Genomic DNA, 22680 nt, shown 5'->3' with positions numbered 1-22680 from the left:
ACCCAGGTTTGAATCTGCCCTCTGCCATGGAAGCTTGCTGGGTGCCCTTGGGCCAGTCACACCCACTCAGCTTAACTTGCCTCACAGGGTGGTTAAGATTAAAAATGGAAAACGACTTTGGGTCCCATTGGACCCAAGTATAGTAAATAGATCTCCTAGACAGTTCGAAAAGCTTATGGGATTCTCAAGGTGAGATTTCTCCTCTATTCATGCTGGCACAGGCATATCAGCCATTGACAGAGACTAAATTCAGCATTCATGCTACGTGAAGGAGTGACAGGTAAAAACATGCCTGTGTGATACAGTTATCTGGATTTTAACATCATAGACTTCAAATGCAGTTCTCTCTGCCAAACTGTCAAATTCTATGCAAAGCAATTAAAACACGCTCGTGGTCCAATATGCATCCGTACCAGAGCTTTCCATGCTGCTTTTCCACAGTAGAAGTACAGAAAATAGTTCCTGGAATCTTGCACAAGGACGTTTGGTTCTATCGTGCTCCATCTTCCTCTAAGACATTACTTGGAGGGGGGGGGAAACATTCATTTAAAAGGGTTTAAAATGAAGACAAAAGCATGAAGCACTGATCAGTGCAGTTCTTAAAAAAACCTTGCAGGGAGTAAATCCCACTAAATAGACCTGATTGAGATCGTTCTTAAAGTCATGGCACCCAGCCATGTCACTGGTTGCCAGAAGTATTCTTAAAATGGGTTTCCTCCCTGATGGACCACGGCAGGTGAATGCCAAATAACCATGAGAAAGGCTGATCGTATGGCTTGGCCCCTAGGGAATGTGTGAGTGAGTGTGTGTGTGGGGGGGGGGGCGTTATTCCCTGTCACAACCACAAAGGCCACCTATTCTGCTACCAAAGTCTGCCTTCTGAGTCAGCTGGCCTGACTGCACCTCTATGAACAGAAAAATCCCATCTTGCGGTGGGGTGCACAAAACAGTGCTCCTGTGTCCCCAGGTTTTGCAAGCAAATAAGGAGGCGTGGCCTAACGGCATATGTCATAGTACCTTTGCTGAAGCTGAGTAGGACCCGATTTAAATGTGATGCTGTTGAGGTCAGAAGAGCGAACTGGGCGGTTTTGCATATCCCTCGCAACTCATTTAAACTGTGCTGCTATGCATGCAACGTTAAGAACCTCCGTGCTTTATCTGTCCAGGCCATATAATGCAAAAGATCCAAAGTTGCCTGCAGAGCAGAAGGGAACCCACTTTCTCTTTGATCCTGGGCACATGAAAGGCTGCAGGGTGGTTGTGGTAAGACCTTACCTACCTACCTACATTAAGATGAGTTTTCATTTTGGGACGGACCAGTGCCCAGATGGCAGACCAGCAATGGATACTGCCATCATCAGCTCCACAGAGGATCAGTGGAAATGCTGGAACAAAATAAGCAATGGTAAAATTGCTCCTAATGCTGAGGAAAGTTCCATGACAAATTTACAAAACAGACCACAAAAAGTCAGTTTTATTTCTGAATAAATAATAAAAAAGGTTGCATTGTACTGCACGCTAATCTTGAGATATAAAAATAGATCATTTCTCTCACACACACACACACACACACAAACATTTATATAAAAAGACAGTTTATACACAGCCAGATAGCAAAGACATATCCAAAACCTGCATAAATATTTGGGGTTGGTTTGTTCATGTAACAGCCAAATTAGGAAGTCAAGAAGCATAAAAAGGCACCTCAGAAGTTTGTAGCACAACAGTCTCCTCTTCCCATCACTTTCGTTTAAATATATTTAACTCTCTCTTTTATGAGAATGTTCAGAGAGCCCTTGATGTTAATCAAAGTTAATCTGAGGGCTGTCAAAACCACTGTCCTGCTGGAAATCCTTCATCTCGTGTATCTGTTTCCTCAAATGCAGCAAGTTGTAGTTTTTTCCTGCAGTTGAGCACAATACTGCACTGCTCTGCTGAGCACTAGGAGGACTTAATCTGTCTGCATTCTGACATGGCGTGAGACCCGGGTTCATCTTCAGAGAGCCTTTACTGCAATTTGAGACTTGGCTTGTAGTGACAAGAAACTTTTCTCTGTGACTGCTGGCTTGTTGGCAAAAACCAGAAGCACCTTCCTGGACGTGAGAAAATTGGTTTGCCATGGGAAACCGGTTGCAGGATTTTCCATGGGTGCTAGGATGTGCTTTTTGAGCAGGATATGAAGATATGCTGTTGCTTTCCAAGTGTAGCGTCTCACTAACCAGGGAACAATCAGTGGCGCTTCTGTCATCCTTTACTGGAGTTTCCTGAAAATCAAAGCCTTGAGTTTTGCTAGGAGCTGCCTTCCGATACCTAGTGGACTGGATACATCCGAATTCTTTTGAGACTGGCCTTTCATTTGGGTTCGGAGGCATGACGCAAGCTCCCCTAGAGTAAGATCCATCATCAGAACAGCTAGCTAGATTCACATTTTGGAACTCTGAAATGTGCGGGGAATGATTGTGGAATGCTGCAGCATCCGTGGCGTGAGACAAACCTTTGTGTGCATTCCTGTCACCAGTGGAAGCCTTTGTTGAGGTCACAGCACCTACCGAAACATTGTCCAGTTGCTTAAAAGAACTCCCACCACCCAGGTTATTGGAAGACAGAGGAGACGGGTTTTCAGCCTCAAGTTGCTGCCTTAAGTTACAAGGAATACGTTTCTGAGGCACTTGATGGTAGGCCTTTTTGGCAACACTTCTACCATGAGCATTAATTTCTGCTGAGGCTTGCTTAGACTGATGAATATGATTTCCTTTAGGATCCTCGACCTCAGCAAAAGGCTTGGAATTCTGGGGCAGGGCTATATTAAAAAAAAGGCAATAAGGAAAAACAAACAAAAAGGATTAATACATTCCAGTTTCCAGGATTCCTTTGATGAGCTCAAAATGCTTCATATACACGGAAAAGTTTCAGCTGGAGGTGTGAGTGATGGATCAGGGTCAGCAACCTTTAATAATTAAAGAGCCAAACTGTGTCAAAATTTGGAACTAGCGATCAAAGAGCCTGTATGATAATGCCCATGTATAAACATTATATAACATATATATATATATATATATATATATATATATATATACATAACATTAACATAACAAAAATATAACATTAATATTGCTGATAATTGACATGTGGATTAATAATCCGCGAAGTTTCTACATGTCCAGACGCCGGCTGCTGTGAGTCCTTTATCAAGAACTGGCACACATGAGGTCTCGCAGTAATTCATACATAGACACACAAGAGCAGCCTACATGATGGTTTTAGAGCACTGGCATAAATCTGTACACTTCCTTTCTGGAAAACTTCTCTAAGAAGCCCCTTAGTGCTATAAAAATCTTTATTTGCCGTTGGTTATCCCGGCATCCTACCTTGTCTGCCACTCTACCTTAAGTTAAAATACTGCTTCCTTTTAACCATATGTTGTTCCATACTGAGCCATATTTGGCTCTAGAGCCACAGCCTGCAGATGCCTGACACAGAAGCACTGAAAAAGCAAAACATTTGACTTATGACACAGTGCCCATGGTTGCAAAACCGAAAACCAAGCTCTACATCATACCTGAACGAGCAGCTTCACTCTGCGATGAGTTGCGCACCGGAGTTTCTAGGATTTTGGCCATGGTAGCAAGTTTGCCAGCAGCACAAATTATTTTCTTCTCAGCCCTGTAGCAAATTCCCAGGGGAAAAAAATTTAAAAGCTCAGTTCTTCCTTGACAGTTTTGTAGCTGCAAAGTATATGTTCCTTTCAATTAGCTAGCTATTTTTTTTTAACCTAGCTGTACTTAAATTCTGAAATCTTTTAAAAAGGTTGTTCTAAGTGCAATTGCCACTCAAAATATTCCATTCTAGTTTTGAAAACATTGTTTGAGAAATATTAGGTATCTACAGAAGCCCACAGAATAATTCACAGTAGCATCAAAGGTGAGATTTCAGAGACCATGGGATAGAACTCATAAATTGTGATTCTTCCCAGTTGCCAATGGTCAGAAGGACTGCTGCTGTTTCCTGCTCTCTGTCAATGAACTGGAAAAAAAGAGCCAAGGACAATTTCTGTTATCCAGCTGCAGAGTACCAACTGCTTGGCTGTTAGCAAGTTCCACTGGCCCTATGAGCAGTCCAGCACCACTGGAAACAAGAGGCAGTTTCCCCACCCCTCACTCACCCATATGCACGCATTTCTCTGGGCTGTTTCCATTGAAGAGGATGGGGGAAACACACACACACAAACCTTGACTCGTAGCTAACGGAGCAATCCCTAAAGAGAGTGATTGCAGCCCAAGACCACTGGGCTTCACCTGGAGTAATTCTGCACAGAACTGCAGTGTAAGTCACTTAAACACGAGGCTGGTGAGAGGAAGGGGCATGGCAGAGCTCTCTGGTTTTATGGAGAACGTGAAAAAGATGTCCAGACAGTGAAATCATTCATTTTTCAGGAAGCACTTTCACTCTGACTCAGTTGCAGTGGGATGCTGCGGCAAGCCTATGCTTAAAACAAAATAAAGCCCCAACCTCATTAACTCAAGTGGTCTACTCTTGTAAACAGCAGGAGCCACACAAGAACTTAATCAAGATTGTGGCTCCCTTTCCATGAAAAAGGTGATCCCGCAATTGTGTATAATGTGTAGCTCTTGCACTACCCTGCTCACCTCAAGGGTGAACCGTGTTGTTGTTTATATCCATTTGGCCAAATTGCAGGAAACACTTTGTTTGAACGGTAAAAAGCAGAGCTGGTCTTAATAACTAAGTTTGGAAGGCATGGTCTTCCAGGCAGTTAACAGCTCAATCCTAAGCGGAGTTGGACCCTTCTAGGACCACTGAAGTCAACAGGCTTTGAAGAGTGCAACTTTGTTTAGGATTCCGGTATAAAAGTAGTATATATGGATTATGCACTTGTGTGCAGGAAAACCACAAAAGAAATATACTAGAAAGAAATATCCTACTGAAAAATGTCCATGCTCATCTAAGGCCCGTAGAAATAACTTACCCGTCATGCTTCCCATCGTCAATCAAAAGCTGCTGAAGACAAATCAGATAATATTTGCGCATTTTCCGGGCAGTCTCCTGGCGCTCCCTTAACACTTCTGCTTTAATAATGTCGGCCGCTCTCTCTTTACTTTCGTGGATGTAACGAAGCATGTCGCCTACAAACAACATGGGATACATTTCTGTTCCCTAGAGCAGTGTTTCCTAACCTGTGGGTTGGGAGGGACACAAAAGTGTGTCGCAAAGCTTCTGAAAGTGGGTCGCAGGCCGGCCATCCCCTAATGGCTACTCCCGCCCTTTGCACCTTCCTCTTCTCTTCTTCCTTGCCAGCTTCTCATATTTTCACCTCATCTTTTGCAACAACTGCAAGTGGGAAAAAGCTGTCTGGCAAAGCTACCTGGCAACTAGCATCTTCACGATAGTAACTAGAAGATGGGGAGAAAAGGCAGGAGGGTAGGTGGGAGCTGTTCAGCGCATGGAAAAGAGAGAGAAGGAGAGAAAGGTGTGTGTGCAACCACAGGTTCTGTCTCGGCACTGATCCTTCAGCATCCCATCCTCTTGCCCAGCCCCCTGCAGTACCTCAATGCCCTCTACCTGCTGTGAGAGATGTGTTACACTGAGCCGCTTGCTACCCACCTCTTTGCCAATATCTGCCATCTTCCTATATCTCCTTAACACAGTGCCCCCCCCCCCCACTCCGCACCTTCTCAATCTCTTGGGCCAGCCCTGGATGGGTTACTATAGAAGAAAATTTGGATCTGTGGGTCACCACACCAAAAAGGTTGGGAACCACTGCTCGAGATACATATATATATGCAACAAGTTTAGAGAGTGGCTGCACACTTGACAATTTGAACCAAACGCCGTGATTTTTAAACAACAGCAGGAAATACAGTGTGAAAAAGATCAGAAAAGGGCTGCCAATCAACATTAGGTGCTTAGTTTACGGGTAGTCTCGTTTTCATTTCTCTATTACTGCATGCAAACAGGTTGAATGGGTTAGTAAACAATTAGGATTTTTGGGGGGGAGGGGGGGTCACTTACTCTTAATTTTGCCCACAGCTTTAATATACTGGGAACGCATTTCTTCCAAGGCTTTTCCGTCACAGGAAGGACAAGGCTTTGAAACGTACCCCTCAGATAATGATCTAAAAAGCACACAGAAAACGCTCTCTGAACCTTGACGTGCTGCAGCACAGCGGGGAGGAAACTGGCTTGCAAGCGGGAAGTCCCAGGGACGGCGCCTCCTGCTTCCATTTTAAAAGATCTCAGGGGGAAGATGCTGGGGAAAGAGATCTGGGCAGCCATCGCGAGCCCGCGCAGACGAAACCTGGCCAGCAAGGTGTAAGGCAGCTTCAGGTACTTACGAATCAATTTACTTTATTTCCCTCTCTTTGCTTACCTTGGCGGGACACTGCCTGGTTTCACCTCTTCAAGTTGGCTCTTCATTACAATGTTTTCCTCTCGTAATGTCTGCACCATTTTTTCATTTTCTAAAAATAAAAGAAACGTTAAACATCCTTGGTTCAACCGGGTGTTTTTGGTATAAACTTACGCTGAATTTTCCTACCGCCTGAAACATGAATTACTATTCTGTGTAAACACTGCGCTTTCCCATCAAATCCACTGTTGCTGTAACAAGAAATGATTAAGAATCATACAGCAAAATGCAGCACAGACCAGCGCCAGATCCAGGGTTGTCCACACCCGGGGCAACCCTTGGCTTACTGTCGCGTGTGCGCTCCCCGCGCTGCGTGATGATGTCACTTTGGTGACATCATCACGCAGGGCGGACGGAGGCAGCGTGTAGGGCTGAGAAGCTGCCCGCCCCATTCGCCTCCCCACAGGCGAATGGTGCGGGCGGCCTCGCAGCCCCCCGTGCTGCTGTCGCCTGCTCCGCAGGACAGGGGCCAGCCAGCTTGCCGCGCACCCCCTGCCCTCCAGGGCAGGCGAAAGCAGCGTGGGGGGCTGCGAGGCCGCCCGCGCCATTCGCCTCCCTGCAAGACAGGGGGCGGCCGGCTTGCCGCGCAACCCCTGCCCTGCAGGGCAGGCAAAAGGCAGTGCGGGGACTGCGAGGCTGCCCGCACTGCCGCCTGCGCGCTCCGGCAGCTGGGAGCTGCTCCCGGCGCCCCCTCCCTGGAGGCGCTGGAGGCAGACTACCCCCCCGCCCCCCCCCCCGTAGATCCGGCCCTGCAGACCATTGGTGTGTGAAGTTCAGTGTAGCAGTTGGAGCAATCGACTTAAGACTGGGGAGACCTGGGGCCAAGTTCCTGTCCAAAACATGAATTTCATTGGGCATCCTTGAGCCAATCTTCCTCCCTTAGCCTAACTAACCATACAAGGCTGTTGTAAGGAAAAAAACCCAGGATCATTCCATCTGTGTATGCCGTTCACTTTGAAGAAGGGTGGAATATAAAATGAATGAATGAATGAATGAATGAATGAATGAATGAAGTGAGAAAAATAAAACACACACAGCCAACATTAATGGTGCCTGTTGAAAAAAGAGAGGAGTGTAGTTGAAATAGAATCAGAGAATGAAAATCAGCAAACAGACGGGGAAGCTTTGTTTTAAATTACTTTGCTAATAAGGTTAACTCGGGTTTTTTGGCCCTCTCTTCCACTCTGCCATGGAAATTTTATGAATGACCATAGGCCAGTCACATACTTTTAGCCTAACCTATTGCAACAGAGGTGCTGTGGGGATAAAATGGAGGAGAGGAGAACAATATAAGCTCCTCCGGGCCCTCACTAGAGACAAAGTCAGGGTTATTAAAGGAAGCAGATGAATAAAATTCATACCGCAACTCGCACCTACTAGAAAAACTGTTGGGTACCAAACAGGAAAAACTACTGACAGCATGTGACTGCTTTTCTCAACACAGATTAAATTCCAGGATGGATAGAAGTGTTAAAACGGCTCCAAATTCTTTTCCTTAAAACGGTTACTGTCACAATCCAACCTCAATTATCAGAAAGTTCTGTGTGGATGTTTTTGTTTTTTGCGAGCTCCTGGAAGTGGCAAGATCTGCAGCTCTGGTTCACACACATGAATGCTCCTCTTTTGCTCTCTGCAACATCAATGGAGGACTTGGGATACGTAAATAGGCATACATGAATGGGCCCAGGGCCCTTACACCACATCTAGAACGTTCATAGCAGCCAACACAACACGGAACATAATGCTTTCCATGCAATCTCTTCACACAATCAGCTATCAATCATCTCGCGTGTATAAACCAGATTTTATGTAGCCACCAGGATAAAGAACACAACAGTAACTTCCCTTGACAGACAAAAAAAATCCCCAACCTTGCCATTGCTCTGATTTAGCTTTGTGCTCCTTCACCGTTAGCTGGAGATGCTTGCAAGCTTTGTCAAGTTTCTTTTTCAAATCCTGACATTCCCTTTCTTTTCTTTCAAGCTGCTGGAGACAATGCTTGCAGCGAAAGTCTTCTTGGGATAAGAAGCACTTTGAATCTGCAAATGACCAATCGAAAACAACAGTCACAAGCCTGAGAAAAAGAAAGGCAGACAAGCACACCGCCAAGCCGGTGATCACAACTGAACTTGGGAAATTATCTTTTTTCCTGAAAACTTGAACCGCATGGGCAAAATTTATCCCTGGGCTTCATATGCTCTCTCGCCACAACATGTGGCAGTGGGAAGGTGAACAGAGAGAGACCACGATAGCATCTTGGTTAAATAGTCATGAATTTACCCTCAGTGGACTTCTGTTACAAACAGGTTCTTCAATGAACTGGAGTGGAATAAAATCCTACAAATGTAAGGAAGAAATAAGCTCTAGTTTGCTGAAGTGCCTGCATTTAGACTCCAGAACAAACTGAGGGTAAAGTGGAGACTTTAGGAAATCTTTAAAAAAAAAACCTACTCCATCTATTGCACACAAAGTAAGTGAGGTCAAGAATAAATCAGTCAGGAATAAATGCCAGTTCATTAATAATGTCTCAGCACAGCTTCATTTTACCATTTGCTATTATGCCTGGGGCAACAGCAGGCAAACCACAGGTACCCAGGTATTAGTTCCTATCCTACCTGAGTATCACAGAGGGTTGCTTGGCTCCACAATGAATGGCTTCTCCTGAAGAAAGAAATCAGCCCGCGCTGGGCCAAGCCCGGCTACTTTCATTCTATCATCGGATGGCCACTAACATGACCACTACCAAAAATCTACCACGTGATCAAATCTAACTGCACAGAGGGAGTTAACAAGCTGGGCTTCAACATGCATGTGCAAAACAGTGGGGTGTAAAAAGTGCTGGATCAAAGAGACTTAGGGTCAAATCCCCACCCACTGGACCACCTGGACCTTTCACCCTTGCAGTTGTTGCCAGATAAAAGTTCCTTGGAGGTAGGTGGGATATAAACATGGGTGCATGTGGAGCATCATAAAACTAGGGGAATAAAGCAGAGATAAAGCAGCAGACGTTGTTAGTGGTCACTTGGTGCCACCTAGAGTATAAGTTGAAGGGAAGCTCATGAGCCGCCGGCCAGCGGTGGAAGTCTCAAGAGCTGGCCAAGGGAGAGCTTGGTCCAGCTGTCTCATGCTCAGCTTCTGAAATCTGTGATCTATGCTCAGGTAAGTGGATCAGCGTTCTTGTTCCTACTCTACAGTAGCAATATAAGTCATAGAAAAACCCGAAGTTGTAATTTACACGATAAACAAACCAATTAAGATCTGAAGCAAAAGATGTACCATTGTCTGCTTCAGTCTCCTGAGGAGATGGTAGCTTTCTTAATCTTCTCTGCAGCTCTACCTGCTCTCCAACATCGTACAGGGACAGCCTTGCTTTGTCCCCAGTCTCTCCTTCGCCACTTTGCAAGCAAGGATGGGCTGGATCTTTGGAATCACAGTCCAAATCCTCAGGTGCCTATAATGTACATCATGAGATTATTTCAACACAACAGACAACCTGCTAACCTTTAAGAACAAATCAATCTGGCAGGCAAGTTTTACCTTACCAGTTACTGATTACACAAAAGGGAAGGGGAAACAGAAGATAACTGGCCTATATCCAACCGTGAAGCCTCTACCAAACAAAATTCCATTTCCACTTGCAGAAAGAGTACAAATGGTACAAATGGGTCTGCTCCTAGAGCATGAAAAGATCCTCACCTTCAATGACCCTGATTTTTTTCCCCCAATAGGAACAAGTCCTCCATCCTTCTCTTTTCTACTCTTAAAAAAAAAACCTAATTATGTAAATAATTACAGAACTTTCAGCTCCAATTCTGTACATAAGTTGGAAGGCAAAAGCCACATAGCAAAAGCAAGAAAGACTTGTTCTCATTCGCGTGTTTTCATCCAAAGCCTCAAGTATGTTACCTTGATCCCTGCTGGCTTGGTTTTTTCTAGAATGGCATAGGCAGCATTCGTATATGCCTTCTGCAGACACAGTATCAGCCTGTCTTTGAACTGGAGGTTGACTTGAACATGGGGAGCAGTTCGCCATTTGGCTTGCCAAGCAGGCATATCCCCGGCACACCTAGTTAAATCCTTGTGCATTTCATCTAAGAGGAGTTCCACCTGGACCAGAGTCCTGTCTTCATACTGGTGAATTTCATTTTGGAACCTCTTCGCCTCCTGAATGGCCCATTCTTGCCACTTTCTCTCCAAGCACACCTTCAGGTCCGCCTCTTTCTGTTCCAGCAGCTCTTCCTTCTGCTTTGCAAAGTCCTCCTTGGCCTTGGCCAGCAACTCGTTGATTTGATGACGGTGGTCACGTAAAAACGAATGATAATCTTTTTCATTCTGTTCCTGGATCCCAAGGACCTCCTCTTGCTTTTCCTTGTTCCACAGAGTCCGAGCTTTCGCCAGTTCTGCTTTAACAATGGCAGGGATTTCTTCTTTCTTGAGCTCCAGTTCTCGTTTAAGGGAAAGGAACTTCTCCTCGAGCTCTTTGGTCCTCATTCTAGTTTGGTCACCATTCTCAAGTTCCTTCTTCCATTTCTCTTCAGCTGCTGAAAGAGCCAATGATACCTAAAGAATGCAACACATAATGAGCTAATCGACGCCACCCTAGAGATTTCCCTGGGTAATTGGACGGGAGACCTCCAACAAAGACCAGGGTTGCAGAGGCAGGCAGTGATAAACCACTTCTGTTAGTCTCTTGCCATGAAAACCCCACCAGGGGTCGCCATAAGTCAGCTATGACTTGACAGCAATCTCCACCACCATGGGAGGGTAATACACAATACCCTGGTGCAGACATAATGTTACCCCCATTCCCTAAGAGTAGTCAGACGATCAGAAGATCCAAAAAGTGTGTGCGCTCCCACATTCCACTCTCCCCTTTCACACTGCGCCCCTTCTCTCTGCCACCTTCCAGTAACTGCCAACAAAGACACAGCAAGTGTTCGTTAACTGTAGGTTGGCCAAATCATAGTTAGAAGCAAAAAGGGGATTACTTTTTAACATCCGTGCAGAGCAAATGACTAAACCTAGATAGTTCCAGAACGGGGGGGGGGGGGGCAGAAAATGTCCTCTTAAAAGTGGGGGGGGGGGCAAGGGGAAGAGAAGTTTTTTGAACCTTTGCGATACCTACCAGCAACCTGGATAACTCGGGCAAGCGTTACAATAAGAAACCATTTTAGAATACTCAGCGCAGGCACCTAAACATTTATTCCCGTTAATAAGCTATTGGTCTACCCTACAAGAAGGATCTGCAAACTGTGGCATATATTTGAAGGGTACGTGGGATGCTAGAACCAGGAGTATATAAAGGGAATGGCAGGCAGAGATTTCCACGGGGCCCGAGGGCTTCTTAGAAGTTGATTGGGAAACTGATAAGAGGTGACCAGTTTGCAGGAATCCAAAGGCAGACCACGCACAGATTGATGGCAGGGCAATAAAACAATTGCCTATCATGCCAATGATCAGTAAAGTTAATTGGTATATTTTTAGTTATGCAAATGGACTTGTTTATACTGGCTCTTTGTTGCTGTCTTGCATTACAAAACACCAACGTCTGTATCTTAAGGACGCGCAAGCACAACACTGGTTTATAAAGAATGAGGAAATGGCTCCGGTAGATTTCCGTTCTGGTGAGCCCAACATCGGCTATTTTTCCCTGCATACAAAGCTGCCCCAAACGAAGCTTTTAAAACTCTTATGCTTCTTTCAGAATCAGCTTGTTCTCTGCTACCTGTTTTGCTGTCTTGATTTCGTATTCCTTCTCCCATTTTTCCTGAGCTGCTTTCAGGTGAGTTTTATACTCCTCTAGCTCAGTCAGTTCTTGCAGCCACCTGGCATGCGCCTTGGTCAGGGCCGCCTCCACCTACAGATGATTAGATGGCAGTAAAGAAGCGGGCGTTTCAAGAGGTAAGACTGGAAGCATGGTTTCATAACCGATTCATTTAATGCAACATTAAATTAAGTTTTTGATTTAGGTAATTTTAGGCTGCAGATCCTGCTATTAGCTTAACTATCACTGATGTCAAGCAGCTTTACTTGCATATAGGATCGCCTCATCAGACATTAAAAGCTGGCCTATTGTATGACATTAACAAAGTTTTCAATTCTGAATGAGGTGCTAAAGTGCAGAATTTCATATTCCTCTTGAAGAACTGAGTATAAGGGGGGGGAACCCTTTACTGTTCAGAATTGTTACTCATACATAGCCCAGTTTCCACCAGTTTAAACCGAAAGAGCAACCCTAAGCTGGTTTACTCAGAATTGTAGTCTACTCAGTGGAGCTTACTCCCAGGAAAATGTTCTTAGGATTACACTCTTAGTATTTTTCATAGTACCCAAGTCAACCAATTACGTATTATCCCAACTCTAACTGATCACACTTTGGTCATATTTGGCTAACTGTCAAGCAGAAGGCAACACGTCTACCTATTACCTGACGGGCAATGTTCTCACGGTGTCTCATTTCCAGACTTGCTCCGTGCTCTCTCAAGGCCCTCTCCTTTTCTTTCAGTGCCTCCTGCAAGGGCAATGTTTGCTTTTCAACTTCCTTTGCCATCAGCTGGCTCAGTGTTTCATCTGTGATGGTCACCGGCTGTGTTTGGCTGCAGCAGTCTTTGAGTTCCACAACGGTTCTCTTGCTTTCTTCCAGAGCGTGAGTCAGTCTACGCTGCCACTCTTTTTCAACCTCCTGAATAGCTTGGTCTATGATCTATATGTAACAGAGGATTTTTTAAAAGGGGAGGCTGGGAAATGTGCACAAACAAGGTTAGATCCTGCAGTAACAGCTCTTCCCTCTCCCTAACACGGGCCTCGCCTGTCAATGGAAAACCCTCCTGTCAGGGGAATAAAATATATTCTTCTCCCACTCTTCATCCAAGGACCCCAGAGCAGCTCTTTCCACCAGACGAAGGAGCTAGCACAAAAGATCTATGAGATTCAACCCAGAAACTTTCAAACTAAATGCTCAGAAGCTACATTTCACGTAATTTATCTTCTAAAGAAATTGTGAAATTAAGGTTCAGGTTTTTTTCAAACAGGGAAAAACTGGTGGCTTCTCTTCAAGACAGTTTAATTTGCTGAAGTGAAAAGATTCATGTTTAATAGAAGCAGAGTGCTGAAGATAATGTGATCTTATTAAAATCAAAAGGCTACAAAACATTCAAAAATTAGAATCTGAGAAGATGATGATACAGCCACCAAATGCAAAAGGAAAAGTTCTATTTTATAGTTAAGAAAGCAGAAATATTTGAGAAGTGCCAGTTTTCTGCAAGATCCCAGTTCAGGAAGCTTTTCAATCCTCCCGAGGCTCCATGAAAAGAACATGCATTAGTACAAACTCCTGCATACCTCTTTCTGTTCTCTCTCCCAACCCGCTTTGACTCTTTCCACTTCATTCTCAACACGTTGTTTGATGTCAGCTTCTTTTTCTTCCTGCCACTTGGCCTTGGCTGTCATAACAGAATTCTGGTATGTTTCCTCTAGCTCAGCTCTCAAATCATTCAAAGATTTTTCTTTTTCCTCCAGGAGCTGTTTCTTGAACTAGACAAAATTTAACAAGACAGCTGAGTATTGCGTTTGGACAACAAGAAGCCTCGGGGCTCATCTTCTGGAATAGCGGTCAATTCTTCAGCCCAGAACAGGGTACTACAAGTTAAGGTTTTATTCAAATTTGATTAATAAGGGGCTAATAATAGATCCATCACCTAAATTTATTTATTTATTCAATTTATATACCGCCCATCCCCAGGGAAATAAATAAATAACAATTGCTATCATCTAAATAAGACTGTCATTAGCAAATAAATAAAAATAAGATAAATTATGAGACACCATAATGTCTGGCTTGCATCAGACGTGGTTTTGCCATATCTGATGATCCTGGCAGTGTTTTACCATCTTCTGGGCATGGAGCAAGGGTAATTGGGGAGTGTGGGGGGAGGTAGTTGTGAATTTCCTGCACTGGGCAGGGGGTTGGACTAGATGACCCTGGAGATCCCTTCCAACCCTATGATTCTATGTTAATGCCGAACAATTTTGCTTCACTGATGTATAAGAGCGTATCATGTAGTTTTTAACTAAAACAGATGATGATGTTGTATTTATTGTTTGCTTTTACCATATTTATTAGTTTGTTTTTACTGTATTGCTGTTTTTAAGATTCTGGTCATCTGCCTTGAGTCTTTGCATCAATGGCAGAGTATAAAAGAAATTTAAGTTTCATTTTTTTAAACTTTGCCCAGAAAACTCCACTTGTTTGAACAATACCCTGCATGTTGTTGTTGCCCCCCCTTACACCTTGGGCTTTCACAGTGCCAACTCTACACTTCTTCAACTAACCTTGGTTAGTACTGCGAAGCAGAAGAAATAATAGTAAACCACTTCTGCTAATTTCTTACCTTGAAACTCCTATGATGAGACAATCCACGCCTAATACTTTAAGATATTCGCAAATCTAAAATATAGAATATTTGCTGTGGAAATAAACTTCAGGACTTCAGCACCATCAGGTGATGCTGAAGATCCAAATTTCAACGAGACGAAGAACCTACAGTACGGTTGACCCCTTAGCCAGAAATGGACCATGCAGTACTCACCCTAGTCAGCCCCCAACTCACAAACACCATGAATTCTGCACAGCTAAACAAGTGCTTACATTGGCAACACCTTTATTATAGTTGCCAGCCAGCAGCCAGCCAGCCAGCACAGCAACCTTTATTGGCATAAATAATACAGACATATTATAGTTGACTCTGACAAGGTTGATGTTAAGTATGATTTAAAACGTGTTTGAAAACCCAAATAAAATAGCCAACTATATTTAAGGGAAGTAGAAAGGATCTGCATGAGAGAGGGAGACTACAATTCTGCAACCTATTTTCAATCCATTTACATGGGCTAAGGGATTGGGCAAGCATTATGTCTGCCCTGACCAATGCCGAAACTTGGGGCATGCAACAACTCTACGACAAATGAAAGGGATCTGGATGCACCTACTGGTATCAGCTTCATTGTCTGTGGTTCTTATAGCTCAAAAAGAAAAATATACCAGGTTTTGCTCCAAACTGCAAAATATGCAAGACAACCAACTAGCAAAATTGGTCTTTGGTTCAGCTAATATGGATTTTTCACAATTACTTCTACAGGAAACTTTTTTTTCTGTGTGAACTTACATTCTCTTCCTTCAGTTGTTGCTCCTGTTCAAACTTTCTCTTCAGAGCAGCCTCCTGTCCGTCCTTCTCTCTGCAGACTGTGATGTAACATTCCTTTACTGTAAGCATCTCTTTGTTCAGCTCATCAATTTCAACTCTGCCAGCCCGGGCGGGGTAGGGAGAGAGAGAGAGATGAAAACAGGGCGCACACAAGTAGATTTTTTTTAAAAAAAAGCAATTTAAAAGCTTCCTTTTCTAATAAGGCTTGAAAACAAACAGTATCAAGACCATCTTATTTCATAGGGCATTAAAAAAATCATACTTTAACTTTGCAATGTTCTCGTCATAAGCTTGGATGAGTTTTTCTTTTTCTACAGCATGCTCTTCCATGAGCTCTTCATAATACTTTTTCTTCATGTCTTCATAATGTTGCCGATATGTTCTCTCATACCTATAGTAGGGAGAGAATTTACATACAATCTACTTTTGCGCACCTGTGAGAAGCTACCATTTATGTAGATGTGAGACCTAACTCTTGACAGGTATATCACTTCACACATTCTACAGGCCCACCAGGAGCACAAGTCACCACTACATACAGAAAGAGAAGACATGTGCTACCAATATCACAAGAGAAAAAGAAAGGCTGGCATAACAGAGAAGTCAAGAATAAAGTTACAGATCAGCCAAAATCTTGCCAGTTACTCTCAAACTAACCTACATCACATCATTGCTGTGAGGATAAAATAGGAAAGTCCCAAGCAGGCCATCTTGAGGATGGGCAGGATTAACAAAACAAAACATGACACAGAAATTATTCCTCAAAGCTAATGGAGATATTAAGAGGAAACATGAATTCAAGTAGTAGATTCCTGAAGTCACAATAAGCAGTAAAAGTGGGAGGTATCCAAGCCAAGAATCCTGTATGTTTGGGAGGGCGGGTACGCACTGAAAAAGTACCCTCCCTTCCATAATTTTTTTGTTAATTAAAATTTATTAAACCACAACAACAAAAAGAGAGAACAAACGAAACATACCAATTATATGTACACTGTCCAAAAAATTACCCATAACATACTATTCACATTTGCATAAAAACAAAAATACCAACATCGAGCTATCATAATTCTATTTCTAGCCATTCCTTTGCCTGACCTATCTTCTGGACTCATTATGGTCAGGAGTTGTATAACTGGATACATCACTATTTAGGTAAGTTGCTAATTTCACCGAGAGATGGGTCTTTCAACAGCTGGTCTAGATAGATTAGACAGGGAGGGGCTCTATTTCCTGGCAAAGAACAGGCTGGCAGCAGTAATAACATATAAAACTACTCTTTGAAGATCTGTTGGGATATCGGACCATAATCTAGCAGCAGTGCCTCTGATTTGTAAGGAACTCATTTTTCCAACATGGCTCACACAATCCTCATCACTTGCTTCCAGTAACTGGGATTACAGCCTTACCCACCCTACAAAACCTGCACTTCCTACTCACAGTATTACAGATCTTTGCCAACTTTGACAGGCTGGGTACAGGCGAGATCTTACAAGGGGAAGCGGGCAAGAGCTCATACCTAAGACAGGGGCAAAATCACAGACGATTACGAGCACCTGGTTGGAAAATTTAAGTTAAAATAATGGGGTGGGGTGGGGGGGAGAATGCCAGCAAGTGCTGGGGAGCACACTGCTCTAACCAAGACAGTAATATTCAGCACTTCACAAACACTGGCCCTCAAAAAGTAAGCCTCCAGAAGGCTCAGCAAAAAACTGAAATACCTTATTTGGAGACGCTGTTTTCCATTGAGCTGTTCTGATTGATGGTACATATCTGCTGAATATGCTTACAAGTACTTTTTTGGAAGCAAATAAACCCCAAGAGACTGTGGGGTGGATCCAACCATCCTCCAAGTAGCCTTCCTCCAGCCTAAGGAGTCTTCCACCTACTTGCGTGGCTCTTCCTCTAATGGAGGAGCTGCTTAATTTGGAGAAAAGCTCCTTAGATTGGAGAGAAGACTTGAAATTTGAGCCAAAAGGAGATGTAGGGTATAAATATTTTAATAAATTAATACATAAACTTTGTTCAGTGCCGTGGCGTGATAGGGATAGTATCCACCCCAATGGCTCCGTTGCATGTGCTGCAGTTTCCACCCCTCTCCTTTACACCAAGCCAGTTTGGATACAACAACAAACCACAGCTTGCTCTGAGACAGGAAATTGCAGTGCTTGAAGGGGGGAATAAATATGCAAGTCAAGCTCACTCATTTAAAACCCAAATAACAACTTGGCAGTAAATCTAAATCAGCTCAAAAAAAGCTGCCTCTAAATGCAGCATAACTCTTTATCTGCCTCTCTTTTAATGGAGGGGAGAGGAAGCAGATCATTACAAAGACAGGGTATATTCATTTCACTCTTCCGCCCCGCTGTCTCTCACCTCTCAATGGCTTCTTGTTTATCCCGATCAAAGTCCTGAACCATCTGTCTCATTTGACTACAGAGGTCCTGATTTACTTTTTTCAGCGTTTCCTCATTTTTGTCAAGTTCCTGAATATGTGCGCTTCGGCTCTGTTCAATCAAAAGGCAAAGATTGGTTTAGGAGGAAAAAAAATGAAATCCAGTTTTAAAAACTCAGTATGTTCACAACTATTAGTTTATGCCCCATCCTTGGCACCCTTGAGCCAAGTTCTTCCCCTCTCCCCTATAACTTGTATAATGCCATACTCACTCCTCACTCTCACTATCTGGAATAAATTACATGGATGGTAAAAATACACACTGCAAATGATATGACAGGGTTGTGTGTTCCTAACATATTACTGGTAGGACAGCAGCCTAACTTTCAGCAGCATCCTTGTGTTAGACTATGAAAGTGAGAACACTGTTAACACCTACCTCAATTTCCTGTTGCAAAACCTGGTTTTCCTTCCGGAGCCTCAGAATGTCTTCTTTAAGATTATTTTCACTAGCAGATATATTGGATTGTAAGATATCCGATGGACTTTCCGTATTTCTTCCTTGAGGCTATCAGAAAACACACCAAAAAGAGATTATGCCCAGATTACTCTATTAATACTACAAAACAGGTTTTCACTGCATTAATTATCTACATGAAGGCCTACAAATTAGGGAGACAGAGATGAAAACGGGGCTCATAGCGGCAGCTCTCAGCTTTCAACAAGCTGTTCATGTGAAGAAGCTGCCACAAGCAGAAGTACTAGACTATCCAGTTACTTTGAACTCACTTAAAAATGTACCACTTGTACTGGGTCAAAGCAACCTCTGGACATATGGAATGTGAAACAGAGCACGATGCTTTCAAAAGGCTAAACGGGTAACTTTTGGGATTGAGTAAAGCTATGAATTAAAAAAACAACAACACTAACATATAATTTCCTCTGTCTTAATGAACTCAACTATAACTGCCATCCTATTATCACTGTAACATGCACAGTACCACCAAGGACTAAAATGCAGTCTAAATGTAGGATCTTACAGTTAAGCAAAGTTAGGATTGAACAACATTCTAATATTCTACACAAAACCACTTCAGCTGGCTTGCATCAATTAAGTTTATGTTCACTAAAATCCTACCAATTTTTCTACAGCCCCCTAATAAAAATATACCTCCTGCCCATTTGCTTTCTGCAGCTGCTTCAGTTCTTCTATCGTCCTCTGGCACTCGTTAAGATTATTCTGCAGCTGAGAAACTCGGTCCCTCTTTGTTTTGTTACTGTTTAGTAAACGCTCCATTTCTGCCTTCAGCTCCAAGATGATCTCGTCTTTACAAAGTTCTTTATCCAGTTCTTTATTCTGTGCCTCGCTACTGAGCATTACCAAAAGAGAGACATACAAACCCAGTTGCATTAATAGCCTGTAGATACTGGGGAAAACTTTCAAGCTTTTAAGCACCAGAAATTATTTTAACTCGCCAGGGTAGCAATGAAATACACCCGCTGGAAGAAAGGTTCACAAAACACTGAGATACGTCATTGTGAACAAATGTAGGATCAGGATGAAAGCCTATCTTTTGACCTCTAGCTTCATTATAATTAAGATACGTTATGAGCTAGCCTGGTACTTGGGCAAGGGATTCTATTCTATGCAAGAAGTGGGTTCACTACAGCCCTGATTTTTATGACTCTATGGTCATCTATTCTGCAGGTTTTAAATGAACACACAGTAACGTGGGTTAAGGCAATAGTTTACTTATTGTTAAAAGTACCAGCAGGTACAAGTTCACAAGCTCTCATTACCTGGAGCTGCTAAAAGACTAGTTCGTTACCTCCAGCTTAATTCTTGAGCTGTGCTCAACATTTTAACTTGCTGCATAACAATTTTCTAGCAACTGTGCTCACTCAGGTTTCATCACTGTGTGAACTTCTACCAAATCAGGTGGCTCCTGCTTGATCTTAGGCTTTAATTCACGAACAAAATCTAAAAAGATTTGTTAGATACACAATTTATGTGCATATTACAAGACGGGATTTTTTCCTGAAGAAAATGCACTACTATTTCAAGGATAGGAGGATCAACATGACTCAAGGGCCAGAGTGCTGGACTAGGATGAAGGAGATAGGATCTGTTCAAATCCCCGTTCAGTCATGCTCTCTCAGCCTAACCTACCTCACACAGTCGTGGCAAGGATAAAACCTACCTCACACAGTCGTGGCAAGGATAAAACAGGAAGAGGGGACAACCACATTACCCACTCTTAAGTTCTTAGAAGAGTGGCATGAAAATGATGCATTAAAAAAAATCTTTGTGGCATATCTTCTGGGGGGAAAAATCCAAACATCAAAGGAAGAGTGGCTATTTTTTGTCTGGCCATTGCACACGACAAATTTTTAGGACTACACTTTAAAACATCTCAGTGGTAAATAGAAAGGTCTACAATGTGAATGTAAACCAAGAAGAGCAACATTCAGGAAACTGATAACCAGCCGCTTCCTATCAAGCATGTACCTGGCAAAAAATTGAGTTTGCCTTCAACATTCATTATGCAAACTTACACATTCGGAATGCTCCATCTCATGTTCACAAAATGGATCTCACAACCATGTGAACAGGCCACTAATGATTCTGCTATGAATTAGAGGAGATGATACAATTTGGAGAACATGTCGTTTTTCTAAATTTTAAAAAAAGTTCACCTGTGAAGTCTGGGTTTCTTATTGACCTTCTTAATACCCAAATCTGCATAAGAGTCTGTCATGTTTACATCTACATTTCCTCTTGGGTCATTCAGAAATACACCATGTTTTGCAGCAGATTCATACAAAACTATTTCCTCTTTTAGTTCCTTTAGTTCTTCCTGGAGAAAAAAATTACACACAAAAAATAAATTAATATCTGGAACAGGATAGAAAAATGAAGTTTAAAAATAATATGCTGTTTCTACAACATGATGCAGCTCACAGAAAAATAGATCTATACATGCACTACAGAACCTAAACCCATATTAGACACTAGACATGGGCATGAACCGAAACACAAACCAAAGTTCAGCACGATCCGGGCCAGTTCATGGTTTGCGAACCGCTAGTTCGTCAGAGCCAATTTCTGACGAACCACCACAAACTTTAGGCTGGTTCGTTTGATTTGTTTTTCAGGTCACTGCAGACAGCTTGGTGCCAATCAGTTTCCTAGGCCACGGGGGGGGGGGGGGGGGTGAGCTTTCTGCAGACCTTCTGCTGATCCGGAAGTGACCTTTTGCTGGCCTGGAAGTGATGATTTGCTGGCCCAGAAGTGACGTTTTCATGAACCGAACGAACCAGTTCGCAGATCAGGGCAGGTTAATGAAAGTTCATGGTTCGTGAAATGCGACAAACCACAAACTGCATGGTTCGGGGTTTTTTTCCGGTTTGTGCCCATCTCTATTAGACACAGCCAAACAGTCAAAATTCAAGCCCCAAGATTTATTAATATGCCAGCCAAAACCCAGAAGAGCACATCCATATATCAGAGAATAGCAGCAGGTTCAAAGGTCTGTTGAAATAAAAATGGCCTCCTGAACGTAATGCACATCCTCTGAACAAACCATTCCAGATGCTGGGTGCTATCACTATGACAGCAGTCCGATGGAGGCCAAATACAACTCCCTAAAGGAAAGAACCTCCTGCAGGAGAACTTCAGTGAACCTCAGGTGGAGAGAATGGGCCTGTACATAAGGCCACTGGTGATTATCCAGATGTTAGACCCTTCTAAGTCCACTGTCTTCTGCTTAGGATTGCACTGTGAGTTTACCCACAAGCATCAGAAGTGACCTTTATGAGTTAATTTTAAAACATTGATATCCCACCTGTCAACACAATACGGCATTAAAAAAACTGAGAAAGAGATGTAAAATCAGTTATTAAAAGTCGTTCTTTAGAAAAATCTCATAAGCCAGTAACAACATCATAACAAACAAAAACCTATTCTAACAAAAACGGTGGCCAAGAACATCTTCTCTTGGCACCTGACATTAAGACAACCAGACACCAACCAGTTCTGTAATACCTGCATGTTATATACCTTTGCACACATGTACTGGCCACGGCTGAATGTGCTTTTATTTCTAACAAAGACACGCTTTCTTTTGGGAAATTTCCTATGCAGAAACAGGTCTCTCAAGGTTCATGTATTTCCACAATGTCCAATCAACTGGCTGTCAGTTGCCAAGGCAGTTTCCAAACTCAAGGGACGTTCGCAGCAGAAAGTAAGCAGGATGTATTTTCTGCTTCAACCACCTTCTGTCAGCTGATTGGGGGGGGTCTGTGCTTGAAAGATGCATTCCCCCCCCCACAAGACACCTCAACCCACATTGCTGCAGAAATCTCATGATGGTTGCAAAATCTCACTAGACATTCTTTTTATTTAAGCTGCACTTCTCCACTTTTGCAGGGTGGTAAGTGGCGCCCCCCCCCCCCCCGCGGGTGTATAGAATTACCATGAAACAGATGTATAGAAACTTCTCCCTTTTCTGTACTTGGCCCCATTGTGTTTGACTTGTATTCTGATTCTAAGTCCAGAATTTTATGTATATAAGCAGCTTTCCTCCCAAGCACCTTTCTAGAGTCGAGAAAGACGTAACGATAACATGTTGGCCAGGAAATGAGAGGGAGAGAAAGAGCCC

At 43.1% G+C, this 22680-nt stretch overlaps 1 protein-coding gene across 1 annotated transcript in view; it reads right to left on the bottom strand.

Annotated features, from left to right (window-relative positions):
* Window positions 1-1522: 1522 nt before the first annotated feature.
* CEP152 (centrosomal protein 152) overlaps window positions 1523-22680 on the bottom strand; it is a 35692-nt gene continuing 14534 nt past the window's right edge. The window contains exons 11-28 of the mRNA XM_055002718.1: window positions 20717-20877; window positions 19191-19386; window positions 18459-18587; window positions 18001-18131; window positions 15890-16018; window positions 15589-15724; window positions 13766-13957; window positions 12852-13127; window positions 12150-12281; window positions 10331-10984; window positions 9704-9875; window positions 9362-9382; window positions 8296-8478; window positions 6386-6476; window positions 6028-6131; window positions 4985-5141; window positions 3560-3663; window positions 1523-2800 (exon numbers count right to left, since the gene is read on the bottom strand). Of these exons, the coding sequence (XP_054858693.1) occupies window positions 1803-2800; window positions 3560-3663; window positions 4985-5141; window positions 6028-6131; window positions 6386-6476; window positions 8296-8478; window positions 9362-9382; window positions 9704-9875; window positions 10331-10984; window positions 12150-12281; window positions 12852-13127; window positions 13766-13957; window positions 15589-15724; window positions 15890-16018; window positions 18001-18131; window positions 18459-18587; window positions 19191-19386; window positions 20717-20877 (3966 nt within the window). The 3' untranslated portion in view covers window positions 1523-1802. The remainder of the gene's footprint in view (window positions 2801-3559; window positions 3664-4984; window positions 5142-6027; window positions 6132-6385; window positions 6477-8295; window positions 8479-9361; window positions 9383-9703; window positions 9876-10330; window positions 10985-12149; window positions 12282-12851; window positions 13128-13765; window positions 13958-15588; window positions 15725-15889; window positions 16019-18000; window positions 18132-18458; window positions 18588-19190; window positions 19387-20716; window positions 20878-22680) is intronic.

Source organism: Eublepharis macularius, chromosome 18 (assembly GCF_028583425.1).
Source record: "Eublepharis macularius isolate TG4126 chromosome 18, MPM_Emac_v1.0, whole genome shotgun sequence".
Lineage (NCBI taxonomy): Eukaryota > Metazoa > Chordata > Lepidosauria > Squamata > Eublepharidae > Eublepharis > Eublepharis macularius.
Note: the sequence above shows the minus strand (reverse complement) of the source record. Positions and strands in the feature narration are given on the sequence as shown.